This window comes from Trichosurus vulpecula, chromosome 1, assembly GCF_011100635.1.
Source record: "Trichosurus vulpecula isolate mTriVul1 chromosome 1, mTriVul1.pri, whole genome shotgun sequence".
In the NCBI taxonomy this organism is placed as follows: Eukaryota; Metazoa; Chordata; class Mammalia; order Diprotodontia; family Phalangeridae; genus Trichosurus; species Trichosurus vulpecula.
The window spans coordinates 431,203,012-431,221,784 of record NC_050573.1 but is presented as its reverse complement, the minus strand read 5'-3'; the positions used below and the strand labels follow the sequence as shown (position 1 = coordinate 431,221,784).

The 18,773-nt window shown below is 37.8% G+C and overlaps 1 protein-coding gene across 2 annotated transcripts in view; it reads left to right on the top strand.

The window, feature by feature from the left end:
• Positions 1–18,773, top strand: part of ADAMTS6 (ADAM metallopeptidase with thrombospondin type 1 motif 6) — a 316,340-nt gene that overhangs the window by 223,607 nt on the left and 73,960 nt on the right. For both annotated transcript variants that reach the window (XM_036736575.1, XM_036736573.1), the window contains exons 12-13: positions 2,021–2,166; positions 4,536–4,599. In XM_036736575.1, coding sequence (XP_036592470.1) covers positions 2,021–2,166; positions 4,536–4,599 — 210 coding nt within the window. The remainder of the gene's footprint in view (positions 1–2,020; positions 2,167–4,535; positions 4,600–18,773) is intronic.

The following is an 18,773-nucleotide window of genomic DNA, read 5'->3' as shown; positions in this document are numbered from 1 at the left end:
AGTGATTTGGAAAGTGTGGTCTCAGAACCCCCTAGTGTCCCCATGATCCTTTCATAGGCTGTACGAGGTCAAAACTATTTTCATAGTAATACTAAGATATGTTCAATTCTAACATGGTAATTATAGATAGATATAACTCACATACAGACAAAAGTTGTTGGAGGCGGGTTCCCAAAAATTTTTAAGAGTGTGAAGGGGTCGTAAGACCAAAAAGTTTGAAAATTGCTACTTTAGCTGGTGGATTTTTAGCAGATAAATTGGAGTGATGATGGTGGTGGCGGTGGTGGTGGTGGTGATGATGATGATGATGATTCTTGGCATTTATATAACAAAGTGATTTAAGTATACTCTCTCATTTGAATGTCACAGCAGCCCCAGTGACCTAGTAGTACCTAGGTTAGTACTATGGTTTTATTTTATTTTTGACCAGACCTGTGATTTCATCGGTGTAAAGAATTTTAGGTAAAGGAATTCCCTCTACCAATGAAGATTGCACCTATTCTGTACTTTAGTTACCTGTGACACTGAAAGATTAATGGATTTACACAGGGTCACATGGCCAGTATTTGTCAGAGGAGAGATTAGAACCCAGTGCTTCCCGATTTCAAGGCTGATGGACTGCCTCTCACTATAGTATTATCCCCATTTTACAGATGGGGAAACAGAGGCTCAGTGTAGTGAGAAGTTAAGTACCTTGCCTGAAGTCACAGAGCTAGTAAGTGTATAAAGGATGTGGTAGGGATGGGGGAGGGTGGAGATGGGCTTTGAACTCAGGCCCCCTTGCTCTAAATTTAGCATTTTCTCTGTTATGCGAAATTATGGAAGCCTTTCTAAAAAAATGTGGTAGCTATCTGGAGGAGAGCAACAAGTTGATATTGCTAGTGAAATTTAAAAAAAAACAACAATTATGGCAGGTCTCATTTCCATCATTATTACAAAACAAAAGCAAAATCACATTATGTGAGTATGGGTGGGTGGAGGGCATCTTTGGGTACTTGGGTGCATGCTGCACTATGGAACATTAGCTATTTTTTTCATGTAAATTTCCATGTTCAGCTTTTGTCATTGATACAAATATGCTGTGTCTTTCAGTGCTATTTCTCAGCGCTGGACAATTTAGAATAAGCCCCTAACAAAAGTCTGAAAAATGCCTGATTTTTTTAAAGAAAGAAAGACATTCTTTCAGTTTACCATACCCTGCAAAATAAGATTTATCATGCTACAGTTATGAGCTGATTATAATACGTCTATCCCTTGGTAAATTATGCATGGCTTTCTCCTTATGTGAAGTGTATGTGGTTTATTGCAGGGGGTAAGGCTAAAAAATATTCCAGGACACATGTTCGTACAGAGTCTATACAGATGGCTAGTCAGTATATATAATGATTTTTTGTACCCAGTCCCCAGTGTCTTGGCATTACTTTTATTATGTCTGCACTATTCATGTAGATGAAATACCGCAACAAATTCCTTTACCATTGTAGCCTCAACCAGACTTTCTTTTTTAAAGAAAAAGCAATTACCATCATAAAAATTCCTTACTGGGGAACTTTCCATGTTGCGTTATCATTCCATGAGTTTAATAATAATGTGTGTGTTTTTCTAAAAATCTTTTTAAAGAGAACTAAATGTCTAAAAAAGATTTTGAGGTCTGCAGCTCCCTCTCTAATGAGGAACTCTAAAACTTAGGGTGAGGAGGAACCAGGCAAAAGCAGCAGAGTTAGGCCTTTTTAATCTCCTGGTGTGTACGTTCCAGATTTATAAATCAGGGCCTGGCTAAAGATAATCCACCAGTCACACACACACACTCTAACCACTGTCTAAATAGGGCTAAAGAAAAGTGAAATACCAGTCTGTTATCTTTTGGGAGAACGCTAATGCCTATAATTGGTCATTGTCTGATCCTTGTAAATATATATATATAGAGAGATATATAGATATATAAATATATATGATATGTCTGTCCTGATGGCTCTAGCCACCTGGAAGCTAATTTTCTGTTTTCTATGAAATCTTGCAGTGGTGTTATCAGGGAGAGTGTGTTCCTTTTGGCACTTGGCCCCAGAGCGTAGATGGGGGCTGGGGTCCCTGGTCAATATGGGGAGAGTGCAGCAGGACCTGCGGGGGAGGCGTCTCCTCATCCTTAAGACACTGTGACAGTCCAGCGTAAGTAGCTAAAGTAAGCCGGAGCCAACAAAAAGACACAGTTGGAAATGATTCAAAGCTGTGGTTTCACATGTTATCTGTAAAAACGTTTCTCCAGTGAGCCAGTGCATGTCTTCAGAGCAGTCCGTCGCGGCAGGAGAGCAGGAGAAAGAAAGAACTGTGCTAGACAGACGTGGTTTTTCTTCCCTGCCCCCCAATTTAAAAATTAAACATTTGATGTACGGTACCCTACTGTAGTAATCAAGGCCTTTTATCTCAGGATATAATCAGATAAGATTTTCCACTCTCAGAAGTAGCACATGATTCATAGATATTCCCAAATCTGGCCTCAGCTCGGTACCATTATCCCCAGGAAAACCTGAGGTTTGGTTTTTGTGTGTGTGTGTGTGTATGTTTTTTTTCACATGTCACATAAAATGATTACTGGTACATTAGTATTAAAAGAGCCAGTGAGAGCACCTCAAGGGTTGAAATGCCTTGATTTACATCACAAATCACAATGAAAAGAATACTGCCATGTGTTAAAATAGTTTCCATTTCACATGCCCCCATTAATCATCTTCCTGAGCTGCCACTACCCTTCTCCCCAGGACTACTGGAGGCAGGTCAGCCTGCTCTTCTCCCATCCTGAATTCCCTCTGGCCCAAGGCCAGGCCCTTGGCTGTGCTTTGCTAGCTGGGTTGCTTTTGTCTCCCACTAGTGAGAGTGGCAGGTGGACTATTCTCTACTCTATATTCCACCCTTCTCCCATAGAATGAATAGTTCCTCAACCTGATAATGAGATGCTCCCATTTTCAGTTAGTGCACTCTCTTCATCTCCCTTCCCGTCCAGAGGTCAGTCTGGAGATCTTTTTTTTCTAGTTTATATTGACTTAGTGGTACAGAATCAATAGGGTGCCTTATGATGCCCTCTGTATTGTTATTACTGTTGTTGTCATTTTATTGTTAGCTGTGTATGGAGAAAGTTTTCCTTTTCGTTCTTCGCAAAAAGACTTAACACTTCTTTCCCTCTCCAAAAGGAAAGCTAGACCCCTTTTCTTGCCTCGCTTACTTACTCTCTTACTACTCTTAAAATGGAATTGTTTTTCTTTTTAAAACACCTCTGACTCTACTTTCTCTGCTGCCTTGCTTGAATTCTTCTCTCTACTGTTTTCTGTGAATTGTTAGTCCCTTGCTGAGCACAAACCGATGAGGCTAATGTCTTCTCTCTGTTTTTCTTCCCTCCTTATAGCCAAGTCTCTATTCTCACCACCACCATGTAAACTGGTTTGGGCATCAAGAGCACTTATTCCCTTCCTGATTGTCATGCCAGCTGAGCCATTTTCTTTCCTTGGCACTGGTATTCAAAATAAACCAAATATCGTTTTAATTGACCAGTGTAGACATGAGGGAGCCAAAATTATAAAACGAATGCAAATTATATGACCCAAATGTGGCTGCCACAAAGAAACAGTCAACAGTAAAAGACATAAAAATAAATATAAAAGAGATGACTTGGACTTAAAAAAAAGAAATATACTATTTTCTTCCTAAAAATAGACTGCCCAAATAATGGTATATTACTTTTCCTAATGTTATTCTTCAACACTTACCTAATTCCAAGATTCTACGATTCTATAATTCATGTCAACTAGGAAGTTAAGTATTGATAAATTTTCATTAAATGAGGTGTAATTTAAATAATCTTTAGAATGTAAAACCAGAAAATAAAATTAAATAAAATAAAAGAATATACAGGCATCTGACTTCCAAACAAAAAATGTAAGGTCTCTAGGTGATTCTTAAATTAGGAATAAGGAGAAATACAAGCATTCTGACATTTCCTACTTTGAACTGAAATGATTTCCTAAGATGCTTGTTAATAGCAGCAGTAGCTCAAGTTGTTGCAATCCCCATTCTTTCAGCCTAGAAAGATTATAACCTTTTTTTGTGTGTGGACCCTGCTAATAATAACATACTCTACCAAGTCCGTTTTTGTGCTATAGGCAACTCGGATGACTTTGTATTATGCAGATGTCTAAAAGTGAGTGATTTCCCTTATTTGATACCTAAGACCGAGCACCTAATTGCAATGACAATTGCAACCTATAAATTTCATTGAATTTTCCTAAGCATATTAAACATGACAATTAGGAGAAGACACAGTTTTAATCATAGTAATCTAATTTTGTGTGCTATATGCAAAATTATTACCCTTACAAATTTTTAATATTCTAAATAATTAAAATTTAATAAAAGAATGTTTAATATTTTAAAGTAGCTTATAGTATGTTCTGATCACAGAGTATCTGAATCTCTGTGTGTGTATATATACATGTGTATATATATATATATATCATACTCACATGTAAAACAAAATATTTTTTCAGACCTTCAGGAGGTGGAAAATATTGCCTTGGGGAAAGGAAACGGTATCGCTCCTGTAACACAGATGTAAGTAAAACTAAACTCCACTATGAAAAATTAGTCTACTTTCCCCTTAGAATTTATTATTTGGTGGTTTGGCATTAATGTTAGTCTCCTTTGGCTTTTGTTTTTATTAAATCCAATTGTAAAAAGGAGATAGAAAATCTAAAATGTGGAGTGTTTAAAATACAATAAAGCCTCATTCATTTGGACCCTATTCATTTAGAATCAGAGATGGGTTAGACCACTGTAATAGCGATAGAACAAAGGATTTGGATCTTCTGTGTACTTGGATTGTAATATGTTAGACCCTGATTTCTTTTAATCCAGGGGCTGCCTGGGAAGACTTGAATTCAAGTGCTAGGAGCCTTTGACACAAACTTTCTGTGTGATTCTGTACAAGTCCCATACCCTTTTAGTGCCCTCCATGAGCAACTCAGTAAGAAGTTAAGTTGTAGAACAGATGACAATTGGCATTGGTAAAAGGATTTTCCTCATTTGGAGATTCCTATAGCAATGAAAGAACAGATTTGATCTTTTAAAAATCAGAATTTGGGGTAATACAGGGTATGAAATGAACCTTTGTATGAGCAATGGGGGAAAAAGGATTTGCTACACAAATCAATATAGTTTTAAGAAAACCCAAAATATTAAAATCTGAACTTAGAAAATGTACAGTTTAGAAGGTTGTATTTGAATTACAAAAGGACACACCACAACATTCTTTTAAAGGTTGACTTTCCCTGCTATGCTTAAAGTAAAATTAATCCAATACTCCAAGCACTCATTTGTTAGTAAAGTGAGGTAGATCTGAAGTATAAACAAGTTTTCAAAGGTACTTTTAATTATTTAAAAGAATGGTTTTTCAAGTAATTTAAAGGCACCTATTTCTATGTGACTAATTAGTGTACTGAGCACAACTCTTCCTTACTTATTCATTAAAATAGCACAAAATTATTATATGTACTCCAAGATAATAAAATTATTTCCAAATATTCTGTAATTTTGACCGTTTACTAATTTAGACTGGTCTTCTATCCTTGATAGTCTGATTTAGTGAGATTTATATCCAGCTGAACAAGCAAACTTGAATGAGGATCAGCCCTGAAGGCTCAACAAAACTAATCTTATTCTTATTATTAATCTAATTCTTATACATCAATATGGGACATGATGAAAGTGACACTTTAGAAAGATTAATCTTGTATCAGTCCATAGAGTGTTTGGGAAGAGGTGGTGAGATTAGAAACAATGAAAAGAAATTATGAGTCTCTTGAAGTAATGCTGTCATTCCTCTACTAGCTAACTTTTCTATTCTCCCCACCATCTGTGATAATCTTTCATCCTTAACATTTGTACCCAGCTGCACTATTATTTCCCTGAGATACCCTCAACCTTTGTATCCAGCTGCATTATCTCCCTGAGATACTCTTTTCTTATTCCACATTAGCAAGGTGGATTTCTGTGCATTTTAAAATTACAATGCACACAATATAAATTTAGGATAATCTAATTATATATACCTGGAAGAAACACCTGGAGTGAGAATTACCTAACAGGGCCAGAGCAGCCATGGGATTTAGCAAGGCTTTAAGATTGGACTTGATAGGGAATAAGATATGTCTTCTCATGGCTGACTTTTGGGTGTCTTACAAGTAAGGCCATCCTGATTTTGACACCCATTTGTCCTTGAAAAGTGATCAGCTTTAAGAAGAAATTGTCAGATCTCAAACCAGTTCAAGAAGAGCTGATCCTCCTCACCCCACCCCAACTTCCCACTGGTGAATCCCCTTAGAACTTACTGCTTGTGGGGAGCTGGGGGTGGGCAGTTCTCTTTTGTTTCTTTCTTAGGTCTGTGTTCTACTATTGGGAGAAAGATAAAGAACAGCCTTGTCTACCCCCACAGGGGTGTGAACCAATGAGCAGAATAAATGAGAAATGAGTTTTCAAGGAAATAAAAAACAATACTATTATATCCAGAGTTTTGCATCCACACCAGTATTCCATAAGGATTTCTTGTAATGGTGGAGAATGAAGAGTGAGTTGATGATACTGGAAGTTAAGACTGATTAATATGGCAGGTCAACCTACTCCAGTTGGAGAATAAGTATGGTTTTAGAAATATGGATAAGCTATGTCTTTTAAGTCTGATTCTATAAATGCCCTTGATCCTGTAAAATGACCCCTTATTTGAGTACAATATTTAATTTTATGCTTTGGGGAATCAACAAATAGAGGGGCAAATAAAGGGCTCTTGGGCTCATAGATTTAAACCCTGGAGGCAAAACTTATCAAAAAAGTACAAGGTTTAGAAAATAAGATTTTTGAAATAAGACTAAAGATGGGACTATGTAGCTAGCAGCAAAAAGGATAGCTTTGACAGTGCTGGTCTTCAAATCAATCAGTAGCTAAATGTAGCATTTTAAGGTTTTACAGAGTGCCTTACAAATATTCTCTCAGTTATGCCTCACCACAACCCTGAGAAATAGGTGCTATTGTTACGCTCATTTTACAGATGAGAGAACTGAGGCAGAGACAGGTTAAGTGACTTGCCCAGGGTCACACACCCACTCAGGCCTGCCTCCAAGTTCAGGGGCTCTAGTCACCATGTAATCTATTATTAAGTGTCTGCTATGTGTCAGGGATAGTGTTAAATCTTAGAGATACAAAGACAAAATCCAAATGGTCTTTAAGAAAATAATATTCCAAAAAAAAGAAAATAATATTCCAATGAGGGGAGATTATAGGTTAATTATATAGAGGATGATTCTTAGTCTCTGCTGAAGAAAAAGGGGCAGCTAGGTAGTGCAGTGAAAAGAGCTCTTGGCCTGGAGTCAGGAGAACCTGAGTTCACATCTGGCCTCAGATATACACTAGCTAGCTGTGTGACCTGGGGGACGTCACTCAACCCTGTTTGCCTCAGTTTTCTCATCTGTAAAATGAGCTGGAGAAGGAAATGGAAAGCCACTCTAGTATATTTGCTGTAAAACCCCCAAATGTGGTCACATAGAGTCCAGTGTGACTAATTGACTAAACAACAACAAAAGCGAAGGAAAAAGCAAGATACTGCCATCCATTGAATTTAGAAAATGCAGAATTTGCTACATAGCATTATAGGTCTTGCAAAAAGCTTTTAAAATAGAACATACAGTTACCTCCTGGGGGAGTAGTTTAGGTGTGTACTTTAATTCTATGAGGAAACTCTCCACTCACTTTTTAAAAAAATGTTCCTGATCTCACCACCCCTTCCACCTCACACCACACCCTCCCCTCCCAAGTTTGACATTAACTGTTACATTTCGTCTTCTTGAATGCACTGGCCTTTTAAGACTGCATTTTTTGAGTCAGAAGAGTGCTGGTAAATGATGTCAACATCAAGCATAGAAGCAGTCAGTGAGTCAACAGCATTTATTAAGTCCCCATTATACACAGAGCACCATATTAGGTGCTAGGGGATAGGAAAGAACTAAGACACCAATCCCTGCCCTGAAGGAGTTTATAATTTAGTTGAGTTGACAGAATACCCAAGCTGTGGAAGTAACTAAAGAACACATTTACAAGTATCAACAGATGCAAATTAATTCTGTGAAAATTGAATAAATATGTCTCAGAATCATAGAATTTCGGAAATGAAAAGACCCTCAGAAGTGATCAAGGCCAACCTGCATCTGAGTAGGACACCCCCCCCCACCTTCCCCCTCTACACCTATTCCTGACCAAGTGGGGGAGATGGGGAGCTCACCACCTACTCAGGCAGCCTATTCTATTTTGGGGCTTATCTAATGGTTAAAAAGTTCCAAATACTCACTTAATAGGAAAGTGAATAAAGTCAGGCAGGTCAATTGTGGACAACTTCTAGAAGTAAGTTTTAAGCCTTGTTTTGAAGAAGGTGAAGAATGGATTAGTAGGGACATTTGTATGGGACACTTCATTTGGAAGGAATGCCAAGACATGAGAAGGGGAATAGCAAGTTTTATATGGAGAATGAAATGCAAATTAGTTTTGTTGGGGAAGAGGCCTGATATCAGGGTATAATGAGGTAGCAGGTTGTAAAAGTTAGGTTAAGTTTACTAGGACAGAATGTGTTTCTCATTTGACTATCACTCCATCGTTTAGGAGTGTCTAATACTGTATCTTGAGTGTTGTGGTAGTCCAGAAGATGAAAAGAAATTTAGAAAAATGTTTCGCTATTCATTTTGGGCTTAGTCCCTTTATTCTTATCTCTTAAACCAGGAAAGGTTAATTCTGGACCCATAGTAAAAATGTTGATTACATTCATTTTACTAGCTTGGAAATTCCCTACAGTGACCTGAAAAAATATCTCAGTAGATAAGTACAATTTTTGTTTTATCAGGAGAATTTGCTTTAAAGTATAGATTAACACAAAGAAGATGACTACCGATGATTTTCATTTTTCTAAATTGCCCTGATCCTAGCAGCATGCCTTGTACATAGTAGGTAATTGATGTTTATTGAATTGAAAGTGTGGACTACTCTGGTTTAAGAAATTTGGAAAGGGCCTCTCTTCTCACTGCAGGTTTTGCATACTTTAAAGCTACACAAATCCTCTTTAATAGCCCTGTAAATAAGATCTGAGAGAAATCTTTCCAACTGGTCATAATTAACTTGACAGCCAAGAGCTATCAGACTGTCCATTAGGCATTTCTGGGCTCAGTCATTTGTGATCCCAGAGCTTTTCATGAGAATTAAATAGGGAATAAATACAAAGGATAAATTCAGATAGTCTTGGATTAATTTTCCAACCTATGCCCAGAGTGAGCTAATATTAGATAGCTAAATAGTGTGTGTGCAATGATTCTTTCTTGAGGATCATGTGATGGGGCAGCATTCTGAAACTTTTGAGGCTCATTCTGTTCTTTCCCATATGTGCCCTAAGTGTTCTATGGAGTATACAATAGACTGGAAAATGCTGCCACTGTTCGAAGGAGTTTATTTCTGATAGTCTTAGGTTGTTAGTTCTTATTTCAGTTCTTCCCAAGATCTTGTAATCCATATCCATCCATGCCATTATCTCCACTTCAATCAAAATCATCTTGGACCTCTTGATTCCAGGCTTAATTAGGAGAAGTAAGCTTTGCTATGCAAGGTCTTACTATGCCAAGTCATGACCTTATATAGGAGGAAGTTATCTAGGTGTGTGATCTCTCTAGTTGGGTGGGGAGGCCCATGACACCACTGGTATAAGGGGTAAAGAAGACAGCTTAGGCTTTGCCTTCAAGTATTAACTGGAAGAGGGCTCAAGGAGAGCCTAACCATTACGATAATAATAGCTAACACTTATACAGGGCTTTAAAGTTTGCTCTACCAAAACAAGATTGTTCCTTAGCTCCTCCCTGCCTTTCTGCTTGTTTTTCTGACTTCAGCATTCACTTTGAGAAGGATGAAAAGCCCTGAGAGACTGAGTTTCTGGCTAATTAATGATCAATTTATTAATTGGGCTAGCTGCTAATCAATTAATTGATAATCAGTGGTTTCCCTCAGTAACCAAAGACAAAGCCATGAAGATCATGGAAAAGAGGATGCCCCCGACAGGTGAAAATCAACCCTGATTGGTAAACAATTAATGAGGGGTTTAGACTTTCAAATGAGGAAGTGGGCTGAAAGCCCTCAGCCCCTTTCCATGAGGATGTGGCTTGATCATGAGACTCAGCTGCCTCTGGCAATCTGGACAAAGGAATCTATCTCTACTCAGACCACTCTGGTTGGTTTTCTCCTTCATGAGCTGGGTTACCCTAAACTCCAGTGGGGGCAGGGAGGTTGGTACAAGGGCATAGACTTAATGCTTTAGAACTGAAATGTACCTAGATTAGATTCTGTTTAAACTCTAAACAGAAGTAAGGCCTTCTAGTTGGGAGGGGTCCTGCCCAAGATCAAGGAGCATGTTCCCAGAGGATTCGGGCAATCCCATCTATCAGCAGTGTCCTTCAGAGACTGACTAACTGACCTACAGGGGCTGAATGAGGAAATCAAAAGAAAATCCCTGGATTGGTTATTAATATAATAGAAAAATAATCACTTCTCTCAACTTGATAATCATTTATTAAGTGCTTCCCCTACATTAGAATATTAACGCATAGGATCATAGATCTAGAGCTGGAAGAAAACCCATGTGCCTAGGGTAGTGCCTTACATATGGTAAAAATATATAATTTAATAAGTAAGATAGGCATAAAATGCTGTGTCAGGTTCTAGGAAGGAAAGATCCCTTTTGCCTAAGGGGATGAGGGAAGGCTTTTTGCCAGAGATGATATTTGGGCTGGGCCTTGGAGGATGGGAAAGATTTCAGAAGGTGTCATTTGATGGGAGAAAAGGAGAGAGGAGAATTCATTGCAGACATGGGCTGGAGCCACAGCATAAGCATTCTTTCATAGGTCTTCTGGAGAGTGCCCAACTTCCTATCTGGTTTAAATGCGTAGGATACAGGTTCACTTGAAGTGATACATGTATCTTAATCTTTCATGATACCCCCTGCAGCTTTCACGTTACGTTCTTTAATTCTTTGTCCTTTTTAATCCTAAATATTTTGGGGCTTATGGAATCTCAGAGTTGGAAGGGACTTTCCCTGACATACAGTTCAATCTCCTACTCAGTTCAGGAATCCTTACTGTAGTAGCCTTAATCCTGGGCTGTGGAAGTTCTCCTTACGTGTGTGACATGAGGGGGATCTCTCTGCTTCAGGAGATAGCCTATTCCATTTGGGGACAGCTCTTGTTAAAATGTTCTTCCTTATGTTGAGGAGAAATCAGATTTCTTATTGTTTCTATCCATTAGTCCTGACTTTGCCTTGTGGGGCCAAACAAATACATCTAAATCCTGCTCCACAGGGCAGTGTTACAAGTCTTTCAGGATAGCTATTCAGTGATAACATTAGTAATGATAGCTAGCATTTATTTAGTGCTTTAAGATTTTCAAAGTGCTTTGTGCCTGGTACCTCAGTGAGTTTAGGTGTTGTTATTATGTTCATTTTATAGGTTAGGAAACTGAGGCCAGAGTTAAGTCTAAGGTCACACCTCTCTAGCCACTAAGTGTCTAAGGTAGGATTTGAACTCAGGTTTTCTTGCCTGAAAGTCCAAACTATTTGTATCTCTCCTCCATGATGGTGCGATTACTGATCCAGAGCTAGACATCCTGCAGAATGAAGACAAGTGGGCCTTAGGAAACATTGCTAACAGTAAGGCTAGTGGAGGTGATGGAATTCCAGCTGAACTATTTAAAATCCTAAAAGATGTTGCTGTTAAAGTGCTGTACTCACTACACCAGCAAATTTGGCAAACACAGTAGTGGCCACTGGATTGAAAAAAATTAGTTTATGTCTGAATCCTAAAGAAGAGCAGTGCTCAAATTATTGAATACTTGCACTCATTTCACATGCCAGCAAGGTAAGCATAAGATTCTGCAAGCTAGGATTCAACAATGTGGGAATCGAGAATTACCAGAAGAACAGGTTGGTTTTTGAAGAGGCAAAGGAACTGGTGACCAAATTGCCAACATTCTCTGGATTATGGAGACAGCATGATAGTTCCAGGAAAACATCTATTTCTGCTTCATTGACTACACTAAAGCCTTTGACTGTGTGGATTACAATAAAATGTGGCAAGTCCTCAAAGAGATGGGAGATTGTCTCCAGAGGAACCTGTATGCGGACCAAGAAGCAACAGGACATGGAATAACTGCTCTTATTCCAAAAGGATGCCGCTGTTATTTCTAGGTCCAATCAAAATTCCTAGTCTTTGTGTGATTCAAGTTAGGTGCTGATCTGATTACAGTAATTCATTCTAAATTATGAAAGTGGCTTACTCTTAAGTAGTAGAAAATGAGTATGACAAGGCTGTACATTGTCACTTTATTTATTTAACTTATATGCAGAGTGTATCATCCAAAATGCCAGGATGGATGAATTAAAAGCCAGAATTAAAGTTCCTTGGAAGAATATCAACAATCTCAGATATGCAGATGATACCACCCTGATGGCATAAAGTGAAGAAGAATTAAGAAGCCTTTTAATTGAGGGTGAAAGAGCAGAGTGTAAAAACTGACTTGAAACTTAACATAAAAAAACCTGAGATCTCAGCAACTGGTCCCATCATTTTTTGGCAAACAGAGGGAGAAGAAAAAAAAGCAATATTAGATTTTATAATCTTCAGCTCAAAGATCACTGCAGATGGTGACTGAAGTCATGAAGTTAAAAGACATTTGCTCCTTGGAAGAAAAGCTATGGCAAATCTGGACAGCATACTAAAAAGCAGAGAGAACAGGTTTCTTATTGCCTAAATTAAGTTACCTGGACTAGATTGGAATACTATAGAACTCAATTTTCATTCAAATCATTTTCCCTAGTCTGCCCCAGACTCTCCAGTTTAATCTCATGTCACTTCCCTGGTGGGAAGAAGGAAAGGAAAAAGAGATATGTGAATATGTTCCTCTTATCCACTCTTACAATACCCTTTCCCCTCTACCACAGTTGGCTATTCTTGACTTTTAGAAGTCCTGTCACAGAACCCAAGTCTAGTAACTCAGTCCAGTATTTTTCTCATTGCCCTAGTCTGCATCTTTCTGTAGAACAACTTCCTGGAATTTCAACTGTGATGTTTACTGTAGGTGAAATTTGAGAGTTAATAGTAACTTTTACCCCTAGATCAATTCTCTTCTGGTTTACATATCAGTAAAGTTAGTTAGTCAACAATCGTTTGTTAATTGCCTACTATGTGCCAGGCACTATGCTTAGGACTGGCTATATAGAGAAAGGCAAAAGATAAGGTGCTCATGGTGTAATGGGAGAGAGAACATGCAAATATACAAATGAATACACAAACAAAATATATATAGGACAAGCTAGAGATAATCAACAGAGGGAAGCCATTAGCATTCAAACAAGAGGAAAGGGAATAAGTATTTATTAAATATCTACTGTGTATCAGGCACTGTGCTAAGTACTTTACAAATATTATCTCATCTGATCCTCACAACAACTCAGGGAGGTAGTTGCTATTATGATCCCCATATTCCAGTTGAGGAAATTGAAGCAGATGGAGGTTAAGAGAATTGTCCAGGATCACACAACTAATAAACATCTGAGGTTGGATTTTATCTCAGGTCTTCCTGACTAGAGAGGCACTAAGCCATCTAGCTGCCTTGAAAAAAAAGCATTTAAAAAGCATAAAATTAGAGGACAGGGAAGTACTTCCAAAAAATTTAAAACAGTTTGAAGTAATAGAACAGTCAAATGCTAACATTGAGGTGGTATAAAAACGAACCTATACAGATGCAAGTCACCCCAGAAATTTAAAAAGTGGTAATCATGGGATGCCATGACATTTATTTTTATTTCTGTGCAAAGAGTGTTTGTGGCTAAGCTCTAAAAGAAGCAAAAGATGCTGAGCCTTGCAGCTTTGAGGATTTATGAGAGACCTTATTGCTGGTCAGTTTTTAGAGGGAGAGGCATGTTTGATTAATGTAGGTATTAAGAGGCTGCAAACCTGTCAGTATTTATATGAAAAATTTGTTGCTTATGCCCACTGTTTTCTGTTAAGGTTTCTGCATAGTGTCAGCATTCATTATCCTTAAGTGATTTAAAAAAGCATTACTCCTCAAAGTCATTACTATTCATAAACAAAACAAAAAAAATGCCTTTTGCTTAAGGTTTCCTTAAGAGATGAGCTAATACTCCTGCCTTTTCCTTTGAGTACTTTCATTCTTTGGAACCAGCATAGACAGCTCCTACTAAGCTTCTTTGTCATCAAAGAGACTCAGAAGTGAAATCGTGTATGAAGCAATATGACTCTCTAATTGAGAAGGCATCTGCTAATGGAAATACGGAGCTGTGGAGAATGGAGCATTAGCTAATGGATTCTGGAAACAAAAGGGTGATAGAGAGAGTACAGAAATGACCAGAAGTCCTTTATTTATGTTGTTCAGTTGAATTTATTGACCAAAACTGGAATAACTAAGTTTAAAGTGTTTTGAGCTGCAAAATGCCACCAAACAAATGGTTCTAATGTGTAAGATTCCCAAACAGTGGGAGAAATGTAACCACACAGCGAAAGGGATTGTTACAAGAATTTTCAAGATCCTTGTTAGCCGCTGCACAAATAAGCTGGCACAGGCTACAGACAGTGGGTACATGGCAGTTTATTCCCTCAAGAGTGTGACATACCCCATCAGTAGGTGATGGACATGTGGGTTTCACAACTCCCCTTATGACATATATATTTGGGTAAGATCAGGTAAGTTATATAAACAGGCTTACAAAAAGGACAAGGTACAGTTTTAGAAAAAAAATGCTTAAATTATTACAAAAGAAAAAAAGGCATTCTTTGGCATAGCCATTTTCACTGGACCAGTAGATATAGTATCTTCTTTGTCAGTTAATCAACATCTGTTAAGCTCCTATTATGTGCCTTATTAGACAGAAGAGAGAGAAGTGGTTGAGTTCTTGAGAAATATTCCAAATCCTATGAGCTTTCTCTTGTAACTATAAAGTGATTGGGGGAAGGGAAGCACTGAAGGAGATATTTGGTACATAATAACTAACATAGCACAAAATGGAACCATTTATGTTCTCCCAAAAAGTCCACTTTCAACAGGACATTCTATCTCTATTACCAAAGGGAATATGAAGCGCCTTGATTCATTCGCACCTTTGGCAGGTTGACCAGGCAGGTGCTGTACTGGAAAAGGCCCTGGGCTTGGAGCTGAAAGACTTGGGTTCCATTTCTTGTACTTCTACCTTCTCACTCTGAAACTTGGGCAAATTATAGCCCCTCAGTCTCATTTTCCACATCTCTCAAATGTAAAGCATTTACCTATGAAGCAATGAGCTCCTACCTCCAGTCCTAGGGCAGAAGGAATGCTCAAAATCCCTAAATCCTTAAGGCAAGGTGAGTCCTAAGGGTTACTACTTTCTTTACTTAATTAGTCTATAATTTATATAATGCCAGTAGGGTAGCATTCCTTCCTACCTCTTGAGGGGCAGATTTCTACACATAGATTTGCACTAGGATCAGAGATTTTAGAGCTGGTAAATAAATACCTTAAAATTCACCTAGTCGAACCCTCCCTCTTTCCTCCATCTACAAATGGGAAAACTGAGGTTCAGAAAGTTAAGTGCTTTGCCCCAGGTCACATTTAGGAAGTAGCAGAACTAGGATTTGAAACCAGTCTCCTTCCTCCAAATTCAGTCCTATCATATCGTGCTGCTTGCTCTCTGTTTCACTGTCACCAGCCTGGGTCCTGTTACCTCATTGTCTCTCCTCCCCCACCACCACCACTTTTATCTTTGCGACTAGGACAGAAATAGATTTTAAAGGCTTTAAAAGAAACAATTAAGAAAAGGAGGTACCAAAAAATCCACAAAATTTATAGATAGTTACTGAAATACCAAGTACAAAGCCCTAGCAATCTTACCCAAAGATCCTTTCCCATCTGACCAATAAATGTAAGATACAAGCTTAGATGGCTAAAAAACCTGTTCAGTTTAGAATCTAGGAGTCTAGGCTGCTTCCACCCTAATTCCATTCCCGGATTTAATGAGCCTTAACTGTTTCATTTGTTTGTTTTAGGGATCAACTTACAATAGCTGTGAGTTTGTCCAGTTAACCAAGTTGTTTCTCTTCCTTCAGAATAGCAACTACATCATTTCACATTCTTCCCCAAGCCCCAGAAATATTTGTAGGGCAGTGTGGTATCTAGAAGAGGTGCCACATTTGTATTGATGGGTCAGAGTTCAAACCCCAGCCCTGCCACTTACTACCTGTGTGACTGTGGACCAGTTACTTAGCCTCTCTGGGCTTCAGTTTCCTCATCCACAAAAGGAAGGGGGAGTTGGACTAGCTGAACCATCTCTAAATCTATGCTTTCATATCACTAATACATATATTTTAAGTCTATCAATTATCTACAGTACTAGAATTCCTTCTCTTTCTCTTCCCTTTCGTCCCTAATCACAAATATTTAGTAGCAAAAAATCATTTCTTTGTTCTATTCACAAAACTCGGAGTGTATGGATGGATGAATGAATGAAAAAAAAATTAAGCACTTACAATGTTCAAAACATTGTCCTAAGCATGTGGGGATACAAACAGAAAATCAAGACAATCTCTACTTAAATATATGTATGTATGTATGTATATATATATATATATATATATGTATATATATATATATATAGACACGCACATATACACACATACAGACAGGTATTGTCTACCTAGAACATGAGTTTCTTGAAAGCAGAGACTATAATGTAGATGTAATAATAATGCTACCACTGAGACAGTAGGAGTCAAATGTCCAATTTTTATTTAAAAAAATCTTCATTTAAGTATTTTTATATATACATAATCTCATGTTTAATACTCTGGCATCATTTTTTTCTTTTCACAGAATCCCTATTCACATTTCACAGAACACCAAGATTCTGTGTCACACAAGTTGGGAAACATTGATCAAAGTCTAAATACCTTCCTCCCCCTCCCCTATTTTACAGATAAGTAAACCATAGAACTAGAGAGATGAAATCTCTTACTAAGGAGATAGAGCTGAATTGGTGGTCAAGATGGAGCTGGAACATAGGTGTACCGTCTATATCAGAGGTCTTACTCTTTTTTATGTCATGGACCCTTTAGAGAGTCTGGTGAAGGCTATAGATTTCTGCTCAGAATGATGTTTTTAAATGCATAAAGTAAAATGCATAGGATTGCTAAGGGAGCCAATCTGGGTGAATTATAGTCATCAGAATATTTGTTTTCAAAAAACACAAGTTCACAAGCCTTAGGTTAAGAACTCTGTCTTAGAAGTATTTGCATATTAACAGAAAATAGAACCTTAAGCCAGAGGAATGGATTTGTTGTGTTGGAATTTAAGACAGTAAGATAGTGAAGAAGGTATTTTTGCACTCCTAAAATAATACCGTATGGGTAGTTGTCAACTGTCTATTTGTTAGGGTTGCCCTCTATATGATTATTACAGAAAAAGAGCAGACACTTGGAGAATGGTGCCCATACTTTTTGGTACAAAATGGTATCCAAGTGGCCCACTTATTAGCAATATCCTTTATTCAGTGTTATTGCTATAAATACTTTAAAAGCATAATCTGTACACTGGAAAGAACCTTCGGGGTCATCTCATCCAAGGTTCACCAGAGCAAGAGCCTGCTTTCCAGAATCACCAACAAGTAAATGGTCATCGTGTCTTTCTTCTGGAAGAGACTTCTATAACCTTTCATCTTATTCATTTCAGCTCATTGTTTTAGACTGTCAAAATCTTTTTAAATCTATAATATGTACTACTGAAAGTAGGCCTCCCCCTTTTTTAGTGTATATTCTTCCTAAAAGGTAATGTAATTCTGTCTGATGTTGTGTGATCAGGGCAGAGGTCAGTCTATTGCTTTCTTTGAATGTCTCTGATGTTATAGTCTGAGATTGCATTAGCTTTTTTGTTACCACTTCACACTATTGACATATTGAATCTGTTCCCTAAGACCCCCAGGTTCTTTTTAGATGAACTATTGGACCTATCTTTCTTTGACATTTTTCTAGATTTTTAGAACCTAAGTATAATACTTTACATATCTTGCTATTAAATTTCATCTTAGATCTAGCCTGTGAAGATAATTTTTAATCCTCTTTTTCTACAATCTCAATAAACATTTATTAAGCACCTTCTATGTGCCTGGTACTGTGCTAATAGCTGGGGATACAAAAAAGAGGGAAAAGACAGCCCCTGCCCTCAAGGAGCTTACACTCCAATCAAACAATGAAAACAAGTATATTCAAATTAAGTTATATGCAGGATAAAGAGGTAATAATTGAAAGAAGGAAAGCACTAGAATTAAGAGGGGTTGGGAAAGACTTCCTGTAGAAGGTGAGATTTTAGTTGGGACTTTAAAAAAATAGGCCTTTTTAAAACACGTGATAAAAAGCTTTATTTTCAGAGTCTGTTAACCAGTCTTATATTACTTAATGCAGCTCATCTCCCCTCATTATCCCTCCGCCCCACAATCATAATGGTATCCCATTTTGTACACTGTTGTTTAGTCAATTGGTCGTGTCTGACTGTTCATGATTTTCTTGGCAGAGATACTGGAGCAGTTTGCCATTTCCTTCTCCACCTCATTTTACAGATGAGGAAACTGAGGCAAACAGGGCTAAGTGTCTTGACCAGGTTACCAGATAGTAAGTGTT